The 18290-nt window shown below is 46.4% G+C and overlaps 1 protein-coding gene and 1 pseudogene across 1 annotated transcript; both read right to left on the bottom strand.

Moving 5' to 3' along the window:
• Positions 1-652: 652 nt before the first annotated feature.
• FDPS (farnesyl diphosphate synthase) lies at positions 653-8654 on the bottom strand. Its single transcript, XM_006861554.1, has 10 exons — positions 8472-8654; positions 8239-8401; positions 6133-6273; positions 3192-3272; positions 2921-3043; positions 2491-2579; positions 2329-2401; positions 1509-1586; positions 1276-1410; positions 653-909 (listed from the first exon to the last, which is right to left on the bottom strand). The coding sequence occupies exons 1-10, from the start codon at positions 8648-8650 to the stop codon at positions 709-711; spliced, it is 1263 nt and encodes a 420-aa protein (XP_006861616.1). The 5' UTR covers positions 8651-8654; the 3' UTR covers positions 653-708.
• An 8662-nt stretch (positions 8655-17316) lies between these two features.
• LOC102830330 lies at positions 17317-18039 on the bottom strand (annotated as a pseudogene).
• Positions 18040-18290: the final 251 nt, after the last annotated feature.

Here is an 18290-nt window from a genome sequence, read left to right as displayed (position 1 = left end):
CGACGGCGTTTGTCTGGTTAGTACAGGAAAGGACGAAGGGTAATGAGCAGCCGTCAATTTATCAATTCAGAAATTTGCAGACCACCCGCTCCCACCCAGCCAGGTCCAACCTGCAACTGCGGTGAGCCCTCACCCCGCCCCACCCGAGCACCACTGTGTCTGTCCATCCTTTTCTCCATAATCCAGTCGCCACTCCATCCCTTCCCGGTTCATTTCTATTCCCCTTTTCTGCCTCACCCCACATACCCCGTTCCTTCCATCCACACCACGGACCAGGCCCTCCTCACCAGGGTCCTCTTGCAAGCGTTCCTAGCCTTGGGCTCGTCGACTGCTCCCACGGTACCCGCCCGGCCCTGCACAGACTAGAGGGGAGGAGGGAGGGAGAGGCGGGGCGCTAGGACTACCCGCCTGGTGGCGCTGCGCAGCCGCACCCATTTACGCAGAGTGGGCGGATCCTGGACCGCCTGCCTCCCCATCAGTGTTTGTTGTCTTCTCAGGGAGGTCCACCTAGACCCAGATCGCTAGTTTTGTGTATTCTAAGGCTCCACACTGCTGTCGGTCCCTAGGGGCCATGGTGCTTCTGAGCAGCTTCCCCAACCCCACCATTGCAGACAGAGCCAGGCAGCTGGTATAAACACGAACAGAACCACAAGAAGGTTACACAATAATTTATTGAGAACCTCCCCTCCTAGCACCTCCGTCTCTAGGTCACTTTTTCCGCTTGTAGATCTTGTGTGCTAGCCCCAGGTAGATGGCCGGGGGCAGGGGAGCAGCGTACTGCTCGATGAGACTTTTAAGGGTGCTGAAACTGTCTTCCTCGTACTGCTTGAACACAGCAGGCAGCGCCATCTCCTCATACATTGCCTTCACTCGGGCCACCTTCTCGGTTTCCTTCTGCCCGTAATTCTCCTGGAATGAATTGGAGACAGGAAGATGGGCTTTGTCTTCCCTCAGCACTCCAGGGCTTCTCCATACTCCCATTGTCCATCTACATATCACAGAATATCTCCTAGGCCATTCACCATTCATTCTAGTTCTGCCTCCAACTCCAAGTAATCTGGGTGTCTAAATTATTTTGAGCCAGTTAATTTTTTTGTTGTGGGGTTGTCTGTGACATCACAGTATGTTTAGCAGCTCCCTGGCATCTACACACTTGCACATACTCCCCTACCCCCACCAAGTTGTGATTGCAAAATATATCTGTAGACATGGCCAAGGGGGACAAAATCACCCCCAGTTGAGCACCTCAGGAACCCAACACCCTCTCCTGAGCACCTGCAAGATCTGGCGTTGTTCTGGAGTGGCCCGTTGCAGGCACTGAACCACCAGCCAGCTGCATTTATTGTCCTGGATGTCAGTGCCAACCTTGCCTGTCACACTGGGGTCACCAAAGAGGTCAAGGTAATCATCCTGCGCAAAAGGGCAAAAGAGAAGGGATGAAGAAACTTCCAGACCAGGAAGAAACAAAGTTGGTATCTATTCTCTACCAGTGTCTCATGCCTTCCTACCTGAATCTGAAAGAACTCGCCCATCTCCAACAGGATCTTCTTGGCATTGGCATGCTCCTTCTCCCCATCAATGCCCGCCTACAGAAAAGAGAAGGCTGAGAAGTCAAACCCCAGAGGGGTCATCAATTCCTTTTAACTGCTTCCTCCTATGTGGTCTTGCCTTTGTTGCTGTTAAGTACCATGGAGTCTATTCTAACTCATAGCAACCCTGTAAAAAGGTTTCCAAGGAGTGACTGGTGGGTTTGAACTGTGACCTTTCAGTTAACATTAACAATTCAGTGTTCATCCTGTAGCGCCATACCAGGACCCCAGTCTTGCCCTTGTGCAGATCTAAAACCTCTCTCTCCTCCTTTCTTCTCAGATATTCCTGGCTTCCCTAAGCTAGGAAATCCAAAACTCCCATTTATTTTTGCTAGGCCTTCATAGGAATCAAGATTTGAAGAATTTAAGACTCCATTCTGAAGGTCCTCAGGCCATCTTCTCTCCGTAATTCTCCTGGAATGAATTGGAGACAAATCTCAGTCCCCACATCACTGTGCTCCATCTCCCCAATCGTTTCGTCACCATCAACTGTTTTTAAGCTAGAAAGAAACCTTGGGGAAGCAAGGTCAGAGCAGGCAATTCATTACCTGACTGCCTTCACATTCTGTCTCTGCCTTTCTCCTCTCCTTACTAAGATGCAACATTTGTGTACGCTTCCCAGATTCCTTGCTCACTTTGCTTTCCTTCCCTTTCCGGGCAATCCTAGGTATCCCCTGTGCCCTCCTGCCCAAAAGTCTCCATCAGCAGGCAGTGAGGGATGGAGGAGAGACTCACTTACCATATACATTGCCGCAGCCACAGGAAGGTAAAAAGAGTAGAAAGCTGTCTTGTACTTGACAATAGATTTATACCTGAGTTGGGGGAGAAGATAAACTCTTCAGAAGAACAGTGCCCACCCTGGACCCTCCCTTACTGTCCAGGCATGAATTCTGTCCCTCACCTCTTTTCAGTGAATCTGCCAAGATCCACGTTGCCCTGGGGGGCAGTGATGAGGTCCAGGGTCTGTCCAATCTCAGTCTGATAGGAACTCTGAGGAGGTAGAAGATGGTCCATGAGCTGAGCCATCTCCTAGGACTAAGAACCCTGCCAATCCTGGATTCCACATCCTATACCAGCTAACAACTGTGCAGAGGAACATTTATGCATACACATAGTTTTGTCACTGTTTCTTCCATTCACAGAGAGACAGAACAGCTCTCCTTGCCACCTCAACACTACCCTTCCCAACTCCCTTCCTTGCTTTGCTTTCTTTCCTCTTTCAAGAAACCCAAGATATCTCCTATGCCCTGAAACCAGCTTGATGACAATGTCACATTAAAGTCAAGTCTACTGTGGGCCACCCCTGGGATTAGCCCTGCTCAGCAGCACACCTGCAAGAAGAGCTCAATCAGATTCAGATAATAGGGCTGTTCCCGGCAGTACAGCTTCAGCAGGCGGTAGATACACGCTTCCAGCAGCAAGGAGTCATTGATGGCATCCAAACCTATGCCTGGCTGTTGGGACCAGAGAAAAATGAGCAATCAATCTGTGGCCTAGACTAAATACCAAGAACCATGACCCAACACACATCATTCAGGCCCTAGATGAGCACCTCCCTGTAGCCTCTTCCCACAGCCTCTTCCTACCTCCTGCCCACTTTACCTTCTGATACCAGCAGGGCTGCCCCCGTCGGGTAAGGGATGCATCCATAATGTCGTCTAATACCAGGAAAAAAGCTTGGAGCTAGAAAGACAAGGTAGAATGGGGGTAAGACCCACAGGCTCCTTACTGTTGCTTCTACTAAAGACAGAGCTAATTTTTATAATCACATGTGGCTGCAAACTCACCCAGCAGTTCTGTAGGAGAAAGACCTGGAAATGTGAAGCAATTCTACACTATCACATGGGATTGCTATAAATCAGAAGCCACTTGACAGCATACAATAATGTGAGATGGGAAAGAATGTCAGGATGGGGAGACCAAGCACATCGGTTGTGGGCTATGGAATCTTGGGAAGTTATATGAACTCTTTTGGTCCCATTTATAAAATGGGACTAAATTGTGCTCTTGCTTTCATAATTAGAAACTTACAGATCAGCCCTACATAATCCCTGGCACCAGGGAGATTATGGAACACATTCACATACCGTACTCTTGCCAAAAACCTCAGCGGATAGTCAGAATAAGATTGCTCCATGCAGTGTGACTGTACATGACGCCTGATACAATGAAGGCTGTTCTTGTATCATCCCCAGGCACTTGGTTTAAACACTTCAACGACCAGGAATACAGCCCTACCTGAGGCAGCCCATTTGAGGCTGCAAATCTAATAGAATAGAGATGAAGTCTGACTCCTGATAACTTTTACCCATGGGTCTCAGTTCTGCACCCTTGACTATCAGCAAGGAACTTACTCTTCTGAATACCAGCCAATTTGAAGGTAGCTGAACATGTCCATTTCCCTACTAGATTGTGAATACCTTAGATTCCAGGATAGCTTTTTCCCTCTTGTTGTTCCCAGGGCCTAAAACAGCACTAGCCCCAGACTGGGGTTCAATAAATCTTTGTCAAGTACATGAAAGAATGAAAACTCTCAAGTCCCCCATGATAGGTGTTTCTTGCAATCAGGCTACACACTGTTTTCTTAAGCAGCTTTTCAAGGCAGAGTTTTCAAATCCTCATCCTATCCTGGTCCCTGTGTGCCACCTGATGCATCAGCACTGCCTATTGGCTCAAGTGGGGGTGGTCTAGAAAAGGACAGCAACTACTTTTCTGGTTCCAGGTGCAGACCTTCAGGAAGGAGGCATTCATCCACATGTGACCTCTGATCCCGTGTCAAGCCACCCAGGGGTGGGGATGGCAGGGGAATTTCATTTCAGCCACCACCACTCAATTCTTCTAAAGTTTTGTCTTTGTCTTCCTTGATATCATCTGCAGTGTTCTCGGTCATTCTCTCAATCTGTTGAAGGGACCTAAATATCATTCTTCTAAATTCCTTATCAAGTAGTTCTGATACCATTTCTGGTATTGTATTTTCTGATTCTGAATTTTGGTCACTTGTTTGAAGCATTCTGTCTTGTTTCTTTGTATATGCTGAAACTGTCTATTTTCTCCAAGACATTGTGGTGGAGGTATATTTATATTTCACTGATGATTATTTACTCAGGCACTCACCACCTGGTGGATATGATAGAGACTAGAAGTGTGAATGCAGTTCTCCGTTCACTGTTTGTGTAACATAGTTCAAGGCGAGTTCACGAGCCTCCAAATGGTATGCCCAACATTGGCCCCAGGCAGAGCAGGAACTGCAAAGGAGGGGGTGCCAGTGGCCATTGGGTTGGCAAGGAAGGGGAGACTGGAGGTTATGGGGGAACAATAGCCCCCTTGCTGTCAACTCCTGCCATGTCCCATGTCCCCAGGCAACTAGGTCACTATATAATCAACAGCCACCAGAAAAAGCTCAAGATGGCTAAGCTGGTCTAAGCCAGCTGGCAGTCCACCCGTTTTTCTTATCTCTCACTGCTCCTTTTCAGCATCCTCCTCCAGCCAGCACTGAATCCAACTGTCTTATCCTCTGAAGCTCAGGGTTTCTAGGGTCACCATCCATATATTACACTTCGTCTCTCAAATTCTAATTGCAGAGAGTCTGCTCAGCACGCCTGCCTACTCCACCATTCTCCCCTCTAGCAATCATTCCTAACACCAATGCAACATCATTTTATCATGATGCAACAGAGAAAAGATTGAAATTGTCCAAGTTTTCATTTTATTTGGAATCATAATCAATGTCCAGAGACTCAACAGTCAGGAAATCAAGCCACTGATTGATATAACTGGACAAATTTGCTGCATTTTCAAGTGTTAAAAAGCAAAGATGTCATTTTGAGGACTAAACTGCACCTGACTCAAGCCATGGTATTTTTAATCACCTCATGTACACGTGAAAGCTGAACAACTAAGGAAGACCAGAGAATAATTGATCCCTTTGGCAAAGAATACTGAAAGGACTGTCAGAAGAATGATGAAATCTGTCTTAGAAGAAGTACAGTCAGAATGTTCCTGAAAGTCAGAATGTGGACACTTTATCTCATTCATGTACTGTAGTTACTGGAGAAGAACATCATGTTTGGTCAAGTAGAAGGTCAGCAAAAATGAGGCAGACCCTCAATGACATGGACTGACAGTAGCTAAAACTATGGGTCAAGCACAGCCAATAACTGTGAGGAGGTGCAGAACCAAGCATGTTTCATTCAGTTATGTACAGGGGCCCTGTGAGTCGGAACAATTTATTTAAATGTTCAAAAACTTATCAGTGAGTAGTCACTTTTTAATCTCTATTTTAGAATAATCTTCTGGAAGGACTGTGTTAGTTCTGTGTTCCCTTCTCAGAGCACAGAGTTGAGGCTTCCCTGCCCAGCTGTATGGTTTTGGTCTACAGTTCAAATAGATACATAATGTCAAGAAGGTCCACATATTTGTTAACCTTTGGGAGTACTTTACCCTGTCTAAGTTTGACTGTAGAATACTACAGAGGCACACAAACACAATTCAGAAACCAGTTTCAGGCCCATCCCCCACCTCCCTGCCCAGGGCACCCCCTCACCAGCTCCACACACCAGCCCACAGTCATGGCCCGCTGAAGACTATCAGCATCCTGCTTCCTTGGCTCCACCAGCTCTTGGAACACAGCCAGTACCGTCAAACCTCTGTTGTACTTGCCCCCAAGGACATTGTACTCTAGGACCTGAGGGAGAGGGGACAGGATGTCAGGGTCCACACAAAAGCAACTCTGAGATTTTTCCTTGCCCTCCCCATTTCCAGTTACCATCCCCCCAACTTTATCCTCCTGACCCTAACTCCTCTTCCAGGAAGCCTCTGGAATTGTTATTCTCTTGGATCCTTACTCCAAGTCCTAGAGCCCAGCTAGAAGAGTTCCCCAGCCCCCAGGTGCTTGCTTGCTCTCTCTGATCTATAGTCCCCAGGATATTTAAAGGCTTCTTAAAAACACACAAAAAGCCCAAATCTCTTGCCATTGAGTCAATTCCAACTCATGGCGACCCTATAGGGCATGGCAGAACAACCCCATTGGGTTTCTCAGGCTGCCAATCATTACAGAAGCAGGCTGTATCATTTCTCTTCCATGGAGAGATGGTGGGCTCAAACCACTGATCTCTGGGTGAGCAGGTGAACATTTACCCACTGTGCCACCAGGACTCCTTTAAGGTTCCAGACCAAAAATCTCAAACTCACTGCCATCAAGTTGATTCCAACTCATAGTCACCCTGTACGGGATTTCTCAGGCTGTAAATCTTCACAGGAGCAGAAAATCTTATATTTCTCCCATGACACAGATGATGGGTTTGAACTGCCAACCTTGTGGTTAGCAGTCAAGTACTTATCCTATAGCTCTATCAGGGTTCCTGGTTCCTTTAAGGCTTCATAGTATAAATTAAAATCTATGTATATATATAAAAACATTTCCAGGGCTTGAAGCCAGGGAAATTCTGACCATGCTTTGGTTCAGATCCCTCCTTCTCAGATTCCTGTCTTCCCACCTCTCTTAGCCTTCCTCCTTTTCAGAACTTACTCTCCAACCAGCTTCTCCTACATACAATTCAATCCACCTACCAATCGAATCGGGCTGCAAACCTTAAGGTCAGCAGTTCAAAACTACCAGCTGTTCCATGGGACAAAGATTTATAGCCTCAGAAACCCTGTACAGGGTCGCTATGAGTCGGAACCAACTCCATGGCACATAATAACCATCACCACCAATCAATAGCTTCCCCTACTGTATTAAAGACAAGGCTCTGCCTATGTTAGACAAAGGACAGCTTGGGGCAAAGCTCATACCCCACCACTCCTCCACTGGCATCTCCTTCAGTTGGGATCTTTCACTTTGCCTTAGGCTGCCCTACTGTCAACCAGACAGAATTCACTGGGAAGATTCTTTTAATTCCCATCCCAGTGTTGTTATTGTTAAGTGCTGTCGAGTTGGTTCCCAGCACAGACAACCTTAAGCCTAGTGCCACTGAGTCAATTCTAAATCGAAGCAATCCTTGATAGGGTTTCTAAGACTCTAAGACTGAAGCAGTCAGCCTGATCTTTGTCCTGTAGAGCAGCTGGTAGGTTTGAACCACCAACCTTACTGTTAACAGCCCAGAGCCTAAACCACAGCACCACCAGGGCTCCTTAATGAAGACAATGACCTCTCTTTTCCTTGGAGTATTTGTAAAAAAATAATTTTACTAGACAATCTAAGAGAATAAAAGGAAAAGACAACCTAAGTATCACAGCAATAGTTCATGTCCTAAGCATAGGTATCTAGTGCTGCAGTAACTTCACTCAAGCCCCAAGAAAGTAGAACTACCTCAGGCTGCCTTCCTCCCTGCTCCCTACCAGGGTAGAACCTTAGGATTTCTGGACACCTAATGCCTTATTTCACTAAAGGCAAAGACTTGCCAGTCTCAAGGCCTCCACCCTATGCAGAGCAGTTTGGAAAGCTCTCTCTCTCCAGCAGAGCTAACAGGTGGGACTGATAGGCAAGATGAGTCTACCCACTTAGGCCCCACATCCTTCAGAGAACACCCAGAGTCACTCAGGTCAAAAATCTCCCACACCTAGCAAAAGTCCCCCCAAAGTCACAATACAATCTCACCCATATGCAGGGCGACCAGAGACTCCCTCCCTCAAGTCACTGTTCCCTCACCTTCCTGAGCCTAGCAATGGCGTCTCCTTTCTCCGGGTGCTCCATATCATGCTCAGTCAGTACCTTGAGAATCTGGGAGAAATGCTGGATGAAATCCTGCTTTTCTTGGGCATAAGTGTCTGATTTCTGGTTTCCATTCATTCTGAGGGTGGAGCAAAGTGCTCTGAAGAGAGGAAGGAAAAGTCAGAAACCCGACTGACTGCTTCCCTCCCCAAGGCTTCCACCACACTCACCGAGGGTCCTCTGTCCACGCTTGGCACCAGCGGCGGGCACTGTGCCAGACCCCCAGGACTGGGTATCTATGCACCAGGGAGGGCTGCTGTAGGACATGCAGCCATCTCACCTGGGGCACCCAGCAGGGGGCTGGCAGCAGGAAGGCCCCCACAGATCTCAGCCAGCGGGACGGAGGCATCGTGAGGGTGGCATAGGGAGGGGGCACCGAGTACGCCCTGCAGGAGCAAGGACCAATGGCAGATGCACGGTGACAACTCCCCAGGTCGCCCCTACCCCAACCTTTTACCTTCTGGACCAGAATACCCTATCTTCTTGTGAGTTGAACTTGGGACATTTGCAAATAGAAGGATATGCAAGAAGTTTGGCTGGGATTGTCACTAAAAATAAGACAACTAGCATTGGATGTCTTCAAGACTGTGCACATACAGCTACTGGAAGAGGGGGTACTCTAGGACTAGAGGCTGGGAGGACCATTAAGTCACTGTTATTTTACAGAGGCCAAACTGAGGCTTGAGGAGATAAACCATAAATGGGTTCCAGATCTCCCCTGGTAGGAGATAGCTCCATAAGATAAGCACAGCACTGTGAGCTACAAAGTAGTCAGTTAGAGCCCACCAGCCGTTTCACGGGAGAAAGATGAGACTTTCTGTTCCCGCAAAGATTTAAAGCCTTGGAAGCCCTACACAGGGTCGCTATGAGTCTGAACTGACTAGACAAACTTAACAACAACAGGAGATGGAGAGGGGTGCATAGAGTCTAAGAAACGCTTGCAGAAGTGGGGAGGTATTGTGGACTAATCTTTGGGTGCTGCAAGCATGTTGCCTGGAGTGCTGGGACTGTGCACATGGCCTCGTAAAAAAATTCCTCTGGGAGAAACTTGAGCGAGCGAACAGGGGAGGTTCACAGCAGAGGAGCAAATCGGGGTCCCGGTATAATGGGAATATCAGGAACGCACACGGGCAGGGCTCGGGAGTTTCCTCACGCCCAGAGGACCCACCCGATCTCCAAAGTGGAAGAACCTCAACGCAAGTGACTTGGTTTCCAGCTCCTCTGAGTATCGATAAAGTGGAAGGTCCGGTCTCGAACCCAAGTATCCAGTCCCAACCCCGCGACCTCTCTCACCTGTTCCTGGATGCTGGATCTTGCTTGAATCAAACAGTTGGCAGAGTACTCCTAAAAACCAAACTCATCCAGCGCTCAGCTTTCTGGGTCGAGTAGTTCTCGATCTACCTTCACTGTTGAGGGAAAGGCGTCATTTAACTACAACTCCCGGAATGCCCCGGGCAGGATACAACGCGATCTAGCGTGGGCTGATAAGGCGGAGGGGCAGCCATGCTGATTGGCCTAGCACCCTCGTATGAGCATGGGGCCCTGTGACGGACGACCAATGGAAGGGCTTTGCCCTAGCGGCCTTCCCGGGGAGGGCGGGACCTTCCTGGGGCCAAGTTGGGCTGGAGCCAACGCTGTGCGTCCTTGGGAAAGACCCAGTCAGGGAACGCCCACGTCCCGCCTCTACTTGCTTCCTTCCCCCTTGTCTACTTTACCCTACGTTTAACTTTTTATTTTCTGCCTATACTGCTGGACAGCATTTTAGAAAAGCCCAGTTTTTACAATTTATACTCTGACTGGGAAACATCATTTCCCTACTTTGATCCTCTGTTAATTTCCAGTTGCCATGGAGTTGACACCAAATCATGGGGACCTCATGTGTATCAAGTATTCCAAAAGTTTTCAATGGCTGATTTTTCAGAAGTAAATAGCTATGCCCTGCCTTTCTTTTGAGGCACCTCTGGGTGCACTAGAACCTCAAATCTTTTGGTTAGTAGCTGAACACATTAACCTTTTGCACCACCCTAAAACAGGCTTTCTTCAGGAGCAGAAAGCCTCATCTTAATCCCGCTGAGCAACTGGTGAGCTTGAGTCACCAACCTTATGTTAAATGAGAATAATTATCATGAGATAGTGTAGATAAAGTGCTTGAAGAAGTCAAGAAAAAATTGCTGAATATTCTACGGAATCAGACTTAACAGAAAATAGAACATCACATCTGCACCCTTCCAGTCCACTACCCACCATCTCTTCTCCACAGTGGCTCTTCCTGTATTAATCCTCCAAATCATTACAGCTCCAGCAACTTGACAAATTGGAAAGATCCCTAAAACTCTGAACCATAACTCCACACATAAAGGGGATTGGTCATTATAGAACAAAAACCATTGTACACACCATAGAGAAATGACAGGAAAGTCCAGGAAGTGTCATTACAGAGTAAATCACAAGCTTGGTGAGTGAGTGAGTGTGAAACTGTTATCACTTGTCAGAGTTGGGTTTGTCAGGCCAGCCCACCTCCACGTTGGGAGAAGAGTCTACAAGTGAAAATTAGAAACATCAAAGGAAATGAGAGATCAGAGCCTGTGGTACTAAGAATCCCTTTAGGGAAAAGTACAAATCATCTGAAAAGAAGAAAATCCTGACTTCAGTTTTCCCATCCTATGTCATGCTGTGTGTTGGCACTGTAGGATAAGCACTGGACAAGTAACCAAAAGGTTGACAGTTCAAACCCACCAGCCACTCCTTGAAAACCCTAATCACGGTCACTATGAGTCAGAACTGACACCACAGTTAATGACAACATATCATCTTGAGGCCACAAACCTCAGCCATTCTATCCTTCCCAACTCAGCCCCATGAAGCTGATCAGACACAGCTGATAGAATCCCTCATCCACCTACCTCCACTAATCTCAACCCCTCCCTCCTCTTTGACCAGTATAAAAATCCTTCCCCCAGTAATACCTCTCTCCTTCCTTCTGACCTCCAATAAAGCCTTACATGTGGGTGTAAGCCATGTCTCTTCCCTTTAACACAACCTCCCAAAAGGTTCCCCTATAAACAACGGTCCCCTAGTCTTACAACTACTTCAAGCAGCAAAACTCCCAACACAAGCAGGAGTCATATACTGTAGGAGTCATCAATCCACCAATGACCCCATCTCACAGGGAAACAATAAGGCCAACCACAAAGCAAAATGAGCCTCCATGCTCCCACCTCCATCCACACAAATGCTTGCTGTTCCCCTATAACACTCCTCTATAACCTCCTTGAAACACAAGAATGGCTTCAATAGGGAGCCACACTTTCTGGGGACTGGCTTCTTCTCAAGGGACTGTACATTCTCCCCAGGTCACAGGCCACACACATCCTCACGGACATACACAATATCCTTCACATAGGGCATGAACTCCTACTCTGCCTCCTATGATCCATATTTTGCTGTCCCCAAATGCCCTCACTATTCTAACAAATAACTCAAAACATGCCCCACTTGCTCAGTTACATCCCCACAGGGAGCATTGCACCGCAAATCATTTCCCACCCATCAAGCCCGCGGCTGTCTCCCAGGAGAAAACTGACACACACAGTTTCAGCCACTCCCAAATTATATACTAATCCAGGTGCACCCCACTATACTTCTTCTTTCACAGGACTGACCAAGCTCAAACCCACCAGCATCCCAGAGGAATAAATGCATGACTCCCACCTAGTAAACCACTTTTCCTGCTTCCTCAACCAGGTGGGCCAGGACCTCCAGTGGTTCTTTCCAAAGGCTAACACTCCTGACGCTATCCTAGTCTGGATCAAAGACCTAGTTCTCCAGGGCACTCTCTCTCTGATTTCTCACCAGATGAAATCTCCCTGTTGACAGTCTTTCTCCTCTGCTGGCTAGCCCTACCTCCACATACTCCCTTAGACATACTTCCATGTTAACTTGCCACCCGGCCTTCCTTGCCCCCTTCGGGGCACTATCTATCATCATTGCAGTAGGCCTCTTTGCTGTCTCACCCCCTGAGTGGCCTCGCTATCTTTGCCTTACTCTTTCTCCTCATAGTGGGACTTACATCATCCCAGTATGCTTTCTGTATTCTTTATGATCAGATCATGCTTTAGCCAAAATGGCGAAACATGCTCAACGCCACACACAGCCATGGATTGCTCCAGTGTCCTAACCTTTATGCACTCTGCCATCTGGAACAAACATCTGTCACCAAGCAGTTTTGCGGAATCAGAGTATGGTACCTATCCAAACTCTCTAATTGCATGGCTTCCCAATCCACAGCTTGCAAAAGGTGGTGCAATAAGCCTGTGTACTGGACATATCAAACCCAAATAGGGACGTCAGATGGGGATTGAGGAGGTGGTAGATGCAGCGAGAAAAAAGATCAGTGTAGAAGCCAGGCCTATGAACGCGCCTAGATCCTGACAGCATCTGCAAACCCCATCACACGCTAATCAGAGAAATAGAAACCATATTCAATAAAACCTCATGCTGAGTTTGTTTGCCCTATAGGGACCTGGGGTACTCAGCCACAGCCATTCCCACCGACCCAGTCCCTAAATCATATCCTCATACAACCACCATACAGTACACAGGACCTCTCCTCATGGAGATTGGCCTCAGTAATTCCACCAACTTCACCTGCATTCATAAGTACAACAACATCACTAATCTTTCCTCCCTCTCCCTTCCAAACTCCTGGTGCATTGACATAACAAATGTAAGCAACCCAACATGCGGGCCAAAAAGAATATTTTTCTTACGTGGAAAAGATTTTCAAATGCCTACACACACAACACCTGTGTGGGGTCACATATTTAATTCCTGCGGCCCGAATCTTGACCCTATCTGATTTAGGAACAACTATTACAAAAAATTAGGAGCTCTGGTAGCGTAGTGGTTACGAATCGGGCTGCGAACCTTAAGATCAGCAGTTCGAAACTACCAGCCACTCCGCGGGAGAAAGATGAGGCTTTCTACTCCTGTAAGATTTACACCCTCGGAAACCCTGTACAGGGTCGCTATGGGTTGGAACCAACTCGACGGCACTTAACAACAACAACAAATTACAAAAAATTATTAGAGGCCCTAAACAAGGACATGGAGAGGATAGCAGACACTCTCCTTGCTTTACAAAATCAAGTTAAACAAACCATGGTTGGACCCTAATGTCCTCCTAGTGGCCTTGGCTCCTCCCCTTCCTAGGGCCATTAACTACAATCCTCCTGATACTGTAATTTGGCCCTTCCCTTGCCTGTTTCGCTGTCTTCAAATTTTTCTTCAGGAACACATGAGGGCCTTTACAAACCAGACAGGGGGCAAATTCCTCATGGCCGGATACCAACTACTGCCAAGCAACAGGACCAGCCAGCCAGAAGAACATGCCAGATACATAGTTCCTTCCTCTTCGACCCCTTCCAGCAGGAAGTAACTCCAGAAGAAATGACCTCCGTCCCTGTACTCATAACAACAAAAGGTTGGAATGATAGAATCCCTCATCCACAATGGCTGCTCATTCCATCTCACAACAGCTACATTTTTTTAATGGTTATATAATCCATATACCATGTAATTTACTCACTTCAGTGTATTTACAGAGTTGTCCAAACATTAACACAATCAAATTTTAGAATGTTACCATCCCCTATTAGAAAAACTCATAAGCAGTTGTTTTCCATTTCCACCACCCCACATGTTAAGTGTCAAGGAATAAATTCCGACTCATATTGACCCTGTATAGGGTTTCTGAGGAGTGGTTGGTGGACTTGAACCAGTAAGCTTCTGTTTAGCAGTCCAGTTCTACAGAGCCACACCCTGCATAGTCCTAGGCAAATATGGATCTATTTTCTGTATCTATATTTTTGTTGTTAGATGCCATTAAATTAGTTCCAACTCATAGTGACCCTATGCAAAACAGAATGAAAACTGCCCAGTCCTGTGCCAAGTGCACAATTGTTATGTTTGCGTTACCTGCTGCTGCCACTCTGTCAGATCATCACATTGGGAGTTTTCCTCTTTATCACTGATCCTCCACATTATCAAGAGTGATGTCCTTCTCCAGGCACTGGTCCCTCCTGATAATATGTCTGAAGTACAAAAAGACAAAGTCTTTCCATCTTGGATTCTAAGAAATTCTGGCTGTTAACTGCTATCAAGTCTGTTCTGACTCATAGAAACCCTGTATAGGGTTTCCGAAGAGTAGCTGGTAAGCTTGAACTGCCAACCCTACAGTTCAAACCAATCTTGCAGTCCAGTGCATTAACCCGCAGTGCCACACCAAGACTTTAAGAGACAAAGTCTCTTATAAAGAAGTATAAAGAGAGCAAAGTCTCTTGGATTCTAAGAAATTCTGGCTGTATTTCTTTTAATCTATAGATTTGTTTATTCTAGACATTTCTTATAAATACATCTATGTCATTTTTATAGCTCTGAATGAGTTGCATTTTGTAGCAGATTGTTTTCTCAGAAGGGACCCAGGATGGAAGTGTGGATGGAAAATGGAAGCCACAATGAGGATAGGATTCCCCAGGTTGGCATCCTGGCTATTGAAAGTACAGAGCTTTTTTCTCATTTTTTATTCTCTCCACAATGGTCTAGTTAAGAGTAGCTATGAAGTGCTGGAGTCCTGATATGATGCTGTAGGTTAATGTGCTGGACTGCAAAGTCAGGTTGATCCGCAAGGTTGGTGGTTCAAGCTCACCAGCCACTCCTTGGAAACCCTATACAGGGTCTCTATGGGTCGGAACTGACTCTACAGCACTTAGCAACAACAACAAATGAAGTGCTGGTGTGGCACTGTAGGGATAAGCACTGAACTGCTAACTGCAAGGTCCTCTGTTCAAACTCACCAGCTGCTCCTCCTAAATCCTATGGCACTTAACAACAATGAGTTACTTGCCCTTTCACACACATATTAAGTCACTGAATCTTCATAGATTTCTCCTTTAGCCTGAGGAGTTAAATGGCCTGGTCAAGCTGAAGAATGGCAGAGCCACACCCAAAACCTATTTCATCTGCCTTTGAGCCTGCAGGTCTTCTCAGCACAGCTGTTTCCACTGACTCCGCGAACTCTTACCCAGATCCACCTCTTCCTTTCCCTTGACCCCTCATGGCCCTGGCTCTCTGTGGAAGTTAACAGGAGCCAATGCAGGAGAAGTGAGAGCTGCTGGAGAGGAGTTTGTAATTGACTCAATAACCACCTGTCTTTTGCAGTCTTACATGAGTCAGGTATCAGCTGCCAGTTAAAACCCACCCTTAGAGAGAGGTACACTTGAAATAAGCCAGGAAGGGAAATGGATTCTAGGATTCAGTCCTTGTCTTTGTCAAGGGCAAGTTAAACATGCCTTGGACTAGCTCTGATAGCGTAGTGGTTACAAATAGGGCTGCTAATCTCATATTCAGCAGTTCGAAACAATCCGACATTCTCAACAGAGCTGGAACAGTCTAGGTTCAACCTCATTGGGAAAAGAACACCTGGGCTTGTTTATGCCCAACCTAACCTCCCTGGGTTCCTGAGAAACACTTGGTAGGGCAGTAAGTCTGCTCTGACTCATAGGAACTCTATACACAACAGAATTAAATATTACCCCGTCCTGCACCATCCTCACAGTTGTTACATTTGAGCACATTGCTGCTGCCACAGTGTCAATCCATCTCATTGGGGGTCTTCCTCTTTTTCACTGATACTCCACTTTGCCAAGCATAATTTCCTTCTCCGGGGTACTGGTCCCTTCTGATAACGTGTCAGAAGTATGAGAGACAAAGTCTCACCATCTTGGTTTCTAAGGAGCATTCAGACTATACTCCTTCCAACACACATTTGCTTGCTTTTCTGCTATTCTCTGATACTTTTTTTTTTTTTTGAAGTGATTGTTTTATTTTTTTTTATTAAATGTTTTTATTTTGGATTCCTCTGATACTTTTAATACTCTTCTCCAACAGCACAATTAAAATGCATCGATTCTTCTATGGTCTTCCTTATTAAGTGTCCAACTTTTATATGCATATGAGGCAATTGAAAATACTCTGGCTTGGATCAGGTGCACTTCAAAGACGTTTTGTACAGTAGATTTGCTTAATTAAAAACGTTTGATTTCTTGACTGCTGATTCCCTGAGTGTTGAGTGAATCTAGCAAAATGAAGTCTTTTGCAACTTCAATCTTTTTCTCCATTTATCATGTTGTTTTTGTTGTTGAGTTTTTTGTTTTGTTTTATAATATTTTTTTTTTAATCATGTTGTTTTTGTTAGGACTTTTGTTTTCATTACATTGAGGTGAAATCCATACTGAAGGCTGTAGCCTTGATCTTCATCAGTAAGTCCCCTTTGCTTTAAACAAGCAAGGTTGTTTCTTCTACATATTGCAAGTTGTTAACGAGTCTTCCTCCAATCCTGATGCTGCATTCTTCTTAATACAATCCAGCTTCTCAGACTATTTGATCAACATACAGATTGAATAAGTATGATGAATGGATACAACCTTGACACACACCTTTCCTGGTTTTAATCTATTCAGTATTCCCTTGTTCTGTTCAAATGACTGATTCTTGATCTATGTACAGGTTCCTCATGAGCACAATTAAGAGTTCTGAACTACCCATTCTTCATAATGTTATCTACAGTTTGTCATGATCTACACAGTCTGATCCTGCAATGATTTAAAAGCCTGGGAAACCTATACAGGCTCGCTATGAGTCAGAACTGACTCAATAGTGCTTGACAACACAGTCAGAAGCCTTTGCATAGTCAATAAAACACAAGTAAATAATTTTCTGGTGTTCTCTTCTTTCAGCCAAGATCCATCTGATGTCAGCAATGATAGGCCTAGTTCCACATCCTCTTCTGAATCCTGCTTGAATTTCTGACAGTTCTCTGTCAATATACTTTTTTTTTTTTTTAAATAATATTCTCCCAAAAGTTTATTACAGACTAGTTTTGCAGGCCACAAGGAAACAGAAGGACTATATACAGCCTTACAGGAAACAGGCAAGGAGCTGAGGGCCAAGATGAGTCTAGGGCCTTGGTGGCCGCATTCCTGGGGGAGGAAGCCCTCGCATCCCTGGGGGAGGTGGCTGCATCCCTGGAGGGGACATGCCTATTGGAGTCCCTCGTTCAGGCGGGATTCCCATTGGAGGACCCATGGGAGGCCTCATACCAGGAGGTGGACCCATCATACCTGGAGGGGGGTGCCCCTCAGGCCATAGGTGGTGGAGGACCTGCACAGCCAGGTGGGTACTGGGTTGGGGCCACTGCTATGCTGGCTGTGGCAGCAGCTGCAGCAGCTGCAACAGTGCCTCTTCCTTGTGGGGTCATCACCTGTTGGGAAGGCCCACCAACTCCTTGGACTGGTCCAGCAAGTCCTGCGGGAGCCTGGGGCATTGGAACACCAGCTGGAATGCCTCTGCCCGAGGCCCTGCCAATCCCTGGGCCTCCAGCTGCTCCAGCAAGTAGTACTCGGGCAATGCCAGTATCTTTGTGAGGAGGCCCCTCTACAGTCATTGAGACCAGGTTTTCTCCTCACATCAGCACCAGACTGAGGACTCGCTTCTCTTCCCTTTCTGCTTGTTTTGAATTCTTTGGCTTAATCTTCCTGAATTCATCACAGTCAGAGAGGATCAAGTTCATGTGCTTGTCAAAAGCCTTAAAGGTGCCGATGAAGATCCAGCCATCTTGCAGGATGCACCTCATCCTGTAGTCGATGTGCTGCAGCATCTGCTGCTCTTGCCGACAGTCATGGTGGCGGTTCTGATGGCTCAAATAATAGCTGGATTCGCCTCAGCAGAGGCCTAGACACCACTTTGAGTTGGATTCCCGCCGCTCTGTCAATATACTTTGCAACCATTTAAAAAATATCTCCAGCAAGATTTTATTTGCATGGGATATTAGTGATATTATTAGATGATTTCTGGATTCTGTTAGGTTACCTCTCTCTCTCTTTGGAATGGGCACAAATATGGGTCTCTTCCAGTCACTTGGTGAGGTAGCT

Source organism: Chrysochloris asiatica, unplaced genomic scaffold (genome assembly GCF_000296735.1).
Source record: "Chrysochloris asiatica unplaced genomic scaffold, ChrAsi1.0 scaffold00042, whole genome shotgun sequence".
Classification (NCBI taxonomy): domain Eukaryota; kingdom Metazoa; phylum Chordata; class Mammalia; order Afrosoricida; family Chrysochloridae; genus Chrysochloris; species Chrysochloris asiatica.
This window is presented reverse-complemented; position numbering and strand designations above follow the sequence as displayed.

Coding starts and splice junctions, on each gene's coding strand:
- FDPS (XM_006861554.1), bottom strand. CDS start 8,650: ATGCCTCCGTCCCGCTGGCTGAGATCTGTGGGGGCCTTCCTGCTGCCA. Junction 6,274..8,238: donor CCATTGCTAGGCTCAGGAAG/GTGAGGGAACAG, acceptor CCTCTCCCTCAG/GTCCTAGAGTACAATGTCCT. Junction 2,402..2,490: donor GGCAGATTCACTGAAAAGAG/GTGAGGGACAGA, acceptor CCCCCAACTCAG/GTATAAATCTATTGTCAAGT.